The sequence below is a fragment of the Prinia subflava genome, chromosome 2 (assembly GCF_021018805.1).
Source record: "Prinia subflava isolate CZ2003 ecotype Zambia chromosome 2, Cam_Psub_1.2, whole genome shotgun sequence".
In the NCBI taxonomy this organism is placed as follows: Eukaryota; Metazoa; Chordata; class Aves; order Passeriformes; family Cisticolidae; genus Prinia; species Prinia subflava.
This window is the reverse complement of record NC_086248.1, coordinates 56,817,289-56,828,210: the sequence shown is the minus strand read 5'-3', so window position 1 is coordinate 56,828,210 and position 10,922 is coordinate 56,817,289. Positions and strand designations below refer to the sequence as shown.

The window sequence follows — 10,922 nt, the reverse complement described above, 5'->3', positions numbered from 1 at the left end:
GCAAGGGCAAGACAATAGTTACGTGGCAGGTACAGAGGCAGGGCATGTGTGCTGGGGTATCAGAGGACACCTGGAGCATGCAGTTGGCTGGAGGGGGGCTTGATTTCTGGTATTGTCAAGACTGGATGAAAAGATGTTAAATAAATTATTGAAGGTCTCCAAGATGAAAACACCTGACTTCAGAAATATTAATGGCCTCATTTGCCTAGCAGCTCCCGAGCCCATAGGTGAATGCATGTATCTGGGGAACAACGGGGCTGGCAGATACAGAAACAGATTCTGTCAGAGCTGGAGTTCCTGAACTGTCTCTCCCAACTCCCTTTCTCACTAGAGCTACAGGTCTTGTCTGCTTGTTCTTCCCTGTCTGCCCCAGCAAGACAAGTAGCTGTAGGGACATTCCTCAGTTGTTTGAACCCTTGGCACTGCAACTGCTCCTGCAGGCTGAAACTCGGCATTAGAGTCACAGTAATGTGCCAGTGTAGTCAGATCAAGGCTCCATGGATGCTTTGACATTTTGCTTAACACTGCCAACAGCAATGCTAATTATTACAGCTTGCATTTACTTACAGCAGCTCATTTAGGCGTGGTCACAAGTCAGTCCCTGGATTGTAATGGTTACTCGTCATCAAAACACCAGGTCACCCGGAGCTGTTCCAGAGCCAGAATAGAGAAGGGCCTTGTAGTTAATTTCAAAGCCTTTCAAATCCTGTTCCTACGGTGGCACACAGATCACAGACTTACTTCAAGTGTGTTTAAATGAGCATACCCTTAGTGAATTTAGACCTATCTAGAATGCGCCCTTTTCATTAATGATACAACTGTTTTTGAATAAGCTTTAAAACACTGGCCTCTGTGCATATGATACTTCCCATTTTTGGCTTGAATCAAACTCGTCATTGACAGAAAATGGGCATCTCGTGTCTAGCTTTTCCTTGTAACTCATATTAGTAAACATACAGCTACTACAGATAAACTCTATGCTACTAGACCCTGTAGAACCACAGAAACGTTTGTTCGGGTTGGAAGAGGCCTCCAAGATCATCCACACCGAACTTGGGCTGCTCTCCCCCGCAACAGCTACACCTCAGCTCCGAGTGCCACCCCCGCCACCCCCGGGCCCGGCGCCTCCCCCGCCCCCTGCGCCGCCTCAGCCGCGCCCGGCGCGCGGGCGGGGCGCGAGCGCCTGCGGGAGCCGCCCCCAGCCCCGCGCGACCCGAGCCAGCGCGCGAGCCGGGCGGGCCGGGCCGTGCGCATGCCCACGGCGCGGCAGAGCGGAAGCGGCGCCCCCCGCGCCTGCGCAAGAGGGGATTCCGCCGGGCGCCGCCGGACTTCAACATGGCGACCTAGGCCGGCCGCGCCAGGGCCACCGCGGGCGGGTGAGCGAGGCCGCCGCCGTCGTTGTCGTCATGTCCCGGCACAGGAACGTTCGAGGATATAACTACGACGAAGGTAGCGGTTATGGCGAGCAGACGCTGGTGGCAGAGCTGCGGGGCCCGCCGCAGCTGCCGGTCGCTCGGCGCTCCCGCCGACCCGCGCCTCTGCCACCGGCCGGGCCTCCGTCCTGGTGGCTGCGGGCAGGAGGGTGTGGCGGGGCCCGCACGGCGGTAGGGGAGGGCCCGGGGGGGCTGTCAGGAGCGGTGGGAGGGGAGAAGCCGCCCCCTCACCTCCCCTCGGCGGGGGTTGGACGGGGCTCCGGGCGAGGCGTCTCCCCGCCCCGTTCCCGGCCCGTTTCCCGCCCGAGCGGGGAGGGTCGGGCACACGTGGCCGCTCTGCCACCCAGGATCTCCTCCCGCTGCCGGGCTCCCGGGAGCTTCCACACGGGGAGAGCGGGGCCTTGTACGTGCTCCAAGCCACAGCTGGGTTGCGCCTGCGTTGCCTTGAGCTGCCCAAATTGACTGTGCTTTTTAGTAGCGGCGCTGACTTGAAAAAAGCCTCAGTACAGTTGAACCCATCCATCTTTTGTCTTGAAAAACTTAAAAAACTGTATCCACGGCCAAACTCCAGCAAAGTATTGCTGATATTAATAGATAAGAGTCAGCAGCTATTACTTGAGGAAGAAATGTAATTCTTTAAGATGGAATTGTGCATTTCGGGAATAATCTCTTTTTCAGGCACCTGTCTCATTTTACTTAGGCTTCTTGTGTGGAGTGAAGGAGTTCTTTCCATAAGGACTTGGCTTGTACCTGCAGTACTGCAGCTTTCTTTGTGCCCTGGCCCTGTTAACTTAGCCAAACTTAGCCAATCAGTCTTCTTTTTCCCCCTGAAAGTCTTTATTTTTGTTGGCTTGGGCTGTGAAGGAATGGACACACTTCTGTTCATACATTTTAAAGAACGCATTGGTAAGGGAGCAGCAATTTTGGTGCTTCACTTTGTCAGAGTGTTAAAAAAATGCACGAAATGCTTCAGCCCACCTCTGGTCTTCTGTTGAGTGAACAGACTACATGGTTTTTGTGTATTATAGTAGTGCAAATTGGGTTTTGCACTCTGATCTTGGAATTTCTTGGAAGTTGTAAATTCACGTGAGCTGTGCTGGCTGCATGTGCCCACCTTGCAGTTTGTGCTGGTGTAAATTAATATTAATATATTTAATATAGGCAAAATCTTGAACTAGATTGGGAATTTTACTGCTTGATTTTTTCATCCTCTAGAGACCATTTTTCATCACAGATTGGTTGAAATGTTGATTTCAGCGGAGTCTCTGGCTTTTGAGAAGTTGAGTGTGCAATCCATGGAATTAATTTCAGTGTTCATACCCTCATCAGACTCGGAATGAGTGTGCTGAGATACAGTAATTTGCTGTAGCCATTAAGTTGCTACTGCTATTAGAAACGTGACTGTGAGGTTGCATGTCAGGTGTTTACCCTTGTACCATATGTTTCTTCTGTAGTCACACAGAATCATTTATAACCCAAACGAAACAGACTTTTTGTCTTCTTCTCTATTAAATGCAATATGTTCTTTTTATGCTGCATGTGATACTGTATGCCCAAATATGAGTCACATTTCTAAATGAAATATTTGCAGTATATTTTGATTTCCTTTCATAGGAAGACTTCTGAGGCCTTAGAGCTTCTGGCCTTTATTTGACCATGTTCAATTTTTCCCCCTCTCCTTTCTGAGATATTGTGATCATAACCAAATGTGATATTCCATCTGCAAATATCTTGGCAATACAGCTGAAATGCTTCAGTAGTTTCTGCTCTGTGTTCTGTAATTTATGTAATTTTTAAATACTCATTTTTATGGTCAGTGCATGATGTGGTCAGCCTTTTAAAACAATTAAGAACAGATGTTACTTGTGAAACTGCCAAGTGCAGTAGTGTCTTTGATAATAGCTTGCTACTTTTTGCATGTATTTCATTGTTACTTAATGAAAATTACACATTTTTTTTAAGATTGACATAATACTAGCATTAGTTTTTGGAGGGAAAGGTACCTAACTTACTCTTTGTGTTTCTTGGGGCCTTTTTAATGAGGAAAGAGTATTCTTATATATTTTTATATTTTTAGGTAAGTGTGTAAGATACTTGTTTTTTACCTGAAACAATTTTTCATATTCAAAGGGAATTGTGGATTGGTGTTTTTGCCTTGCTGAACTTCATTTGAAAGGTGGATGGGTGTGAGCATAAAATAGAGAAAAAAGGTGAGAAATGCATAGGAATGGAGTATAAATGCTGATCCTGAACTGTTGGAGTAGAAATTGTAATTGAGCTGTCAGTCTGCAGTGGGGACTGAGAAGTCAAGCAAAAATATCAAGAGAAATGCCATAGGTAAAGATCTGTGGATCTGTAGAAAGTTGGAGTTAGTCTGTGAGGGCAAAGGAGATGCTGAAGGAGGAGGTGTGAAGTATGGTACCTCTTGAAAATTTTCAGCTAATGAATATAAATTATATTATTGTAGTGAAAGTCTATTATTGGAACTTAGAAGGTTATTTCTTACCTAGGTAAATAAACAGAACCTACCTGTACTTCTAGAATACAGGAAATGCATTATTTCATAAAACCTTGTGCAAAACCCTTGCTTTAAATTATAATTTTATTTAGAAATTGTGCAGATTAATCTTGCTGTTTTTGCTTCATAGACTTTGAAGATGATGATGTGTATGGCCAATCAGTAGAAGATGATTATTGCATTTCTCCTTCAACAGGTTAGTTCAAATAATTATCAAGTATTGTTCATTGATACTGTTCTGATATTTATTTCTAAATTGAAACAAATTTTAAAAGCTAGTGACACTTTTGAAAAGTGTGTAGTGGCCATAATCCTGTTCCAGTCTGTTTTGTAGTGTTAGGCATTAGACAACTGGCCACATCTTGAGTTCTACATGTATATTATCTTAGATGATTGGAATGTACTTGGTAATGTAAAAATCTGCTCTGTGGGAATGTGTTGATAATCTTGAAACATTTGGTGTCTTTTCATATGGTTAGTGGCATCTACCTGGACTTAGCAGTTGTTATTGTGCACCTGGGAGTTGATGTCTTCTACCCTACTTTGAGTAAATGTAGGGCAGGGAGCCTCATTGTGGGTTGCAGTGCTGGCCCTCTCATGCAAGATCACTAACTGGGGGAGCTAATCAGCCTTCCTGCATTTGCAATGTTGCAAAGTAGGTTTAGAAAATAGAGATGGCTGTGTGCTCAGGAAGGGCATAATTGGAATGGCTAAGCCCAGCTGAATCAGCCTGGCTGTAGAACCATTAGGTTGTGTTCTCCAGTCAAGTCTCAGGCAAGATTATCAGTTTAGGGATTCCCCAGATTTGGTGGCAGTGCTTCTAGAGCTGAGTAGGCCCTGGAAATAGTACAGCTGGTGTTGACATGGAGCTGTGCTACTGCAGGTAACTGCTTAGGATATCTGATCTGCTGTGACTGTGATGTAGTGTGACCTCTGGCCACAGGAGCTTGAGATAATTAGGTCTTTAAAACTCTGGTCCCCTCCTATGTTGTTGATTTCAGTGATGAAAATGTGCAATGTGTACTTTTTGCCCAAGTATAGACTGATAAATGGCAAAATTAATTCCTCCTTGTGCACAGTAATTTTCCTAAGAACTCTTTGTGTGGAAGCTTCAATTATAGCATTATCTGAACTAGATTGTATAACAATCTTAATAGTTGTTTCAGTTCTGGTGATTGTGTATGAAATGGTGTATATGCATTTGGGAAGCAGTTGCTCAGAGTTGCTGCTTCTGGATATACGCCTGCTTTCAGTGTGGATTTCAGAGCTGGAGAGAATATTTCATGGCATAAGGCAATTTGTTTACATTATGCTTTGCACATTTCCGAGACAGTATAATGACTGGGGCTCTTTTTCTGGTCTTTATCTGTATATGCCTTAATGTTGCTAAATCAGAGTGAAACCACACACTTGTTTAAAGTTTTGTGTGAATATGTGTTTTTACTCATGGGCTGTATTTCTAATGAAATTTCAAGAAAGAAAGGATGTGTTCAACTCCATCGAATTCTTATCAGTAATTTAGCAGTCACACACTATAAAAGCAATGTTAATTTCGTGCTAACTTACTAAAATTTAAACTGAGTTTAGAAATGGTTGTGTAAGGTTCTAAAGACATTAGGCCATAGATTTGTATAGAAAATACTGTTTTTCAAACCTGAAGTATAATTTTTTTTTGTAATGCTGAACTGTGCATTCTGTGACTGAGTTATTGCATTCTGTGGATACAAGGATATTGCCCAGCCTGTAGCTTCACTGTAGTGGCAACTTATTTATATCATTTATATCCTAGCATGAACTGTTGTGTGCTCTGTGCAGTCCACAGGTAGTAGTTATTGTACAGTAGTCTCTCACCACCCCCTTGAAACCACTGCAACTGTTTGGCATCCGAACTTACTTTACCTTTAGTTATGTTTTGCTTTTAAAGGAGGAAAAACCAGTTGACTTTTTTTTTAATACTTTTCTTTTTACCTAATGCAGCAGCTCAATTTATTTACTCCAGACGAGACAAACCAGCCACGTTTGCTGAGCCATTAGAAGAATATGGCTGTGAAGGTACCGATGCTGCTGCTGATTGTTTTACACCCACTCATCAATTGACTGAAGTTGATAGAGGTAATTATAGAGAACAACTATCAGAATAATCTCTGACATGAATTAAAGATTTACTGGAGTAGGCTTAAATTAATGTTTCTTACTTGACTGCCGTTGCTCACAATTTTGGAATCTTGTACCCTTCAGGGAGCCACCTTCAGTGGTCATTCTTCAAGTTTGTAACCACCTTTTGTGTGCTAGTTGTAACTTGATTGCATACATTGAAATGCGTTGTTAGTTTCTTACTAGAAATAATGAGATTTTATGTGGAGACATTAGAACAGCTGCACCAACAGCTCAAATACTGACTCTTGAATATTATAAACTGAGTATTAGTCTTAGATTGATTTCTTTTTGTTTTGCATTCCAAATTCTACCAATTAGCAGTATTCAAAGGTTTTCAAAGTCTCACATTTCCTTGAAAGAGTAGCCAATATTCTGTGCAATCTTTTCTTACCCTATTTTGAATTTGTAAGACTTATTTTTCCATTCAATCTTGCAGCCATGAATTACATGTTACAAGCTGAGTTCTGAGCTGAGTGGTTGGGGAAAAATACTTGCTTTTGTTTTTTAAACTTGCTGTCTAATTGCCTAACTACTTGCTTTGTGAAAAAATTCACAAGTCTCTTTCCTAAGTATTAATAGTTAATATAGTTTTTAATGTTTTGGAAATAATCAGGGTTATTTTTAAAATGTTGAAAAGATCAGACTTAAGTGTGTTGAAATTTGGTACTTTAAAAAGTTGCAGAAAGTTCAGAACAGTGAATTATAAGAATTTTGATTCCATGTCAAGTAAATTAGTAGGAGTTAAGCTAATGCTTAGAGATATGGTTAAATAGGATACATTGGGGAATAATATACATGTTTTTACAGCAGGAAATAAAGCTGTGGAGGGCAATTTGAAAGAATGAGCCAGTGTAGTGGTACAGGTGATCTAGACAATGCAGTCCTCTGGCTTTGTGGGAATGCTTTTGACAGACTCAATCAGTTAAGAACTGGTATTGAAGCAGGAAGGAAGGTAACATTTTGGACTAAAAAAAGATGGAAAGGAAACCTCAAAATATCTACTTCTACTGTGAAAACAGCAGTGGTCTCACAAGGCCCATTGTTTGATACAGTATGTAGTGTTGGCCATTAATCCAAAATTATTGATGTAGCCAGGGTGGCTGCAAAGAGTTTCACAAGGTTGCTCTTGTTGAGTGTTAGATAGCAAAATGGCAACAGCACATTGTGCAGGGCTCTGCCTACACTTGTTCTGCAGGGCAGATGTCTGGGGAAGATTCACTTGCTATTTGAATTACAGGTAAAGGGTGCTAATATAAGTAATCTCATGGAGGTTGGAATTCTGTAGTGGTGAATTCCCTTAAGCAAACTTCTTTTAACATCTTCCAGGAGGTGTTCAAATAAAAATGTTGCTGTCTTCCTGTTCTTCACTTCCCGTTTTCTAAAATCTGAACTGGCAGAAACTGGCATTTCAGGGAGATTTTCTTCTGCTCTTAAGTGTTCGTATGGCTTCCAGTGAGTGGCAACCTGGTGAATTTTCAGGCTCTTAGTGCAGCAAGTATCTTCATAAAGGGTTATAGTTGTAGAAATATGCTTCAAAGAAAATGGATTGTATCAGCCAAAAATATATTGCAGGTTTAGATAAGGTCAAGATTACAGGTAGTTTAAAACCTTACATGTTGATCCAGGTTTTTGGTTGGTAAGGCCCAAGGACCCTGAAAATACTGTTTTTCTTTGGGTATTTATTGTAGCATCTGTAAACACTTAACATGTGCTGTTCAGTGGGATTCTATGTTGACTTACCATATTTGGATGATTTTAAGGTGATGATTTGTATGTCTTCTTTGAAGTGAAGGTAGTTATTTTACGGTATCAAAATATTTTACTACTGAGACTTTCTAGATTAATAAATAGTAATATGTTCTTCATTACAATATCTGAAATAGGTCAAATATTCAGCAGGGTGTGGGAACAAATTCCATCAGGGGAGTAAATGAGATTGAAATTGATTTTTAAAGGTTTTAACCCTTATTGTAATATTTTTACCTTCTGTTCGCTAATCAGAGGCGTGGTGCTAGTGGTTAGGCCATTGAAGATACACTTTTGGGCAGCTTGTAACAGTGATGTGTTTCTTTCAGCCCGTCTGAATTCATGCCTTGATCAAATGAGAGAAGTTTTGGCAGAGTCCATACCAGAACAAGCAATGGTGCAAGCAGTGCTGGATACTAATTTTGATGTACAAAAGGCTTTGAATCTTGTGCTTTCACAAGGCAGTAAGCAAAATATGAAGACCAAGAATAAGGATGCTGTGATTTTAGCAAAGACTACAAAAGGTATACTTACATTTAATTGTTTGCATTCAAGGTGATTCATTCCTATCAACAGTTTAATTTGGGCTTTACAAACTGTGAAGTCTCTTATCATTGCAATAGTCATTTCCTGGAAAATAGTAAGACTGACTTACTTCATGTGTATTCTAAAACATTTAAAGGAAAGAGCTTTTCTTGAGCTAGAAGTCAAAATAACACCTCAGTGTCAGTTTAAATTCGAGCTGTGACCATCTGCAGTTCATGATTGTTTCTGAATGATAATATATGACTTAAGGGAATTAATGCATGTCCTTATATTCAGAAAGCATCTTTAAATTTTTAGTGCTTCTGTTATTTGTTTGGTAAACTGACAACTTGCATCCCTAGTATCTCCCTTTTTGGATAGTGTCTATACAATAACTTTCTTATTTTGAGTTTTACTTAAATACTTGTAGTCTTTACTGGCATTCTCTGCTGATTTTTAAAGTTTGTTATGTATTTCAGTAGATACCTGTACTTTAATTGTAGAACATTCCTTTCCTTTGGATGACACTTAGTAATTAAATGCCTTTTCATGTTTCTTGATTTTTTTTTTTTTGTTGCTGCTGTCAACTTTTAAAAAATGGGATATTTCGTTGTGACTGGACTTCCATCTGAAAATTATTGGCTATTGTAAGGTAAGGAGACTTACATTGTTGTCCAGAAATGTGTGTTGATGCAGACAATTTTTCTTGTGCAGTAGACAATTTTGCTGACAGCATCGACAAACCTGGGTTTGGAAACTTGACAGCCAAAAATGATTCAGCTCTTTATTCTTTAACCACCAATTTTGAAAAATCCAATATACCTTCATGTGAAAGGGAAGGATTGAAATCCTCTTCACTTGTTCTGTCATCTGCATTCAGTGATGATTTGTGTAAAGGATCATTCTGTGAACCTGTGAATAAACAGGCAGAGAAGCAACTACCAGAAAGGGCTAATGCAGTAAGTTCGGTTCCTGACAGTCAAGGTGTTTACTCTAGCATAGGAAGTAACTCATGGAAATGCAAGGAAACACTGGACTTGAAATCCTTGCTGATGCAGAGTGTGGTTTGTGATTCTCTGAGTCCTGAACACAGCATTCCTCATGTTTCCTCAAAAACTTCTGATTGTAATAGTAATACAAACTTTTATAGTCCTCCATGTTTAGCAAGTGCTCTAGGAAGCTTGGCTCTTGATAATGAAGTCAGTCTTACTGTGAATAAAAAGAATGAACTTCTTGAAAATTTTTCTTCACTCACACAAAGTAGAAAGCAAGAAAATCCCTCTTCAGACATGGCTGCTTTGCCAGTGTTAAGACCTGGAAGTACGTCATTGGCTGACTTGCTTCAGGAGCACCAGGAAAGCAGTGCTAGCCACTGTTACTCTTTGGCTGATCTTTACACCCAGTCAACAGCAAGTCTCACTGATAGGAAATTGGGAACCTCATCATTATCACAACTAGTAAGTCAACCCCAAACTTCAGGTGGGATGCCAGAGCTAACAGGATCTTTGTCTTCTCTAGCCCTTTCTAAAGTTTCTCCAGTAAAGGAGGTTGAGAATTTATCGCTCTCAGATTTAATAGCAGAGACTATTGAAATAGATAAAACTGAGCAAAGGACGGATTTGCCCGTGCGTGATGTAATTGAACTGAGGCCCTCCCAAGGAACCAACATTGATTTAAGTGTCCTTGTAAAAAATGCAGGTGTATCTACAGAGAAAAGTATGGGAGGACAATCAAATATCTTAAGTCCTGAAACAAAACTTGTAAAAGAAAAACAAGGAAAGTGTTCTGGTTTTGCCAAAACAAACAGAAAACCCAAAAAAGGACCTAGTCTTAAGAGGCAGGATTTGTCCGTTTCATGGATAAAGGCGCTGCGTGCAAGACCTTCAGCTTTTGCTTTAACCTTGTGCCTCCGTTATCCTCCGAAAGCGTTTAAGCGGCGCGCAGTTGGGATACATAAAACTTTCCTGTACAGTAGACAAGTACAAGATGTAAAACCCAAGGAAACCGGTCCTACCATAACCATAACACCGTTTGACTTCAAATCAGCATCTCCTGATGATATTGTGAAAGCTAACCAAAGAAAGGCTTTTACAAGACAGTGATGGGAGAAAAAAAAGCATTAGCATTGATACTGCATTATATTATAAAAAATTACATAGGACCTATTTATGATCCAGAATTGATTTTTTTGTATTTTTTAAATTGACATATTACAATTCTTGCAGATAGCTAGGATTTCTATGTGAGATTTCAAAGTGTTGCACTGAATATCTTAATTTTTGCATAATTTTCACAGACAGTTTAACATTTTTAACTTTTGGAAAGCTTTGAACTTTACTGCATGTACAAAATTCTGTAAACACCATTGGATTTCTTGAAATATTGCTCTAGGTATTGAAGATACAGTTTGTTGGGAAGAACAGTGAATTATTATTTTGTAAAGTAACTTACTTTTGCTATATGGTGTATAGTTTGGGGAGCAGGAACCTCAGTTTATATTACAACTGTTTTCTTAAATATTCTTAAGGTTAGATTTTCAGATA

The 10,922-nt window shown here is 40.5% G+C and overlaps 1 protein-coding gene across 2 annotated transcripts in view; it reads left to right on the top strand.

Annotated features, from left to right (window-relative positions):
• The first annotated feature begins 1,248 nt into the window (after window positions 1-1,248).
• HBS1L (HBS1 like translational GTPase) overlaps window positions 1,249-10,922 on the top strand; it is a 59,822-nt gene continuing 50,148 nt past the window's right edge. Inside the window, exons 1-5 of one of the 2 annotated variants that reach the window (XM_063390059.1) lie at window positions 1,249-1,449; window positions 4,082-4,147; window positions 5,929-6,063; window positions 8,184-8,378; window positions 9,037-9,207. In XM_063390059.1, coding sequence (XP_063246129.1) covers window positions 1,407-1,449; window positions 4,082-4,147; window positions 5,929-6,063; window positions 8,184-8,378; window positions 9,037-9,207 — 610 coding nt within the window. In that variant the 5' untranslated portion in view covers window positions 1,249-1,406. The remainder of the gene's footprint in view (window positions 1,450-4,081; window positions 4,148-5,928; window positions 6,064-8,183; window positions 8,379-9,036; window positions 9,208-10,922) is intronic. The other variant, XM_063390058.1, reaches the window with a different exon arrangement.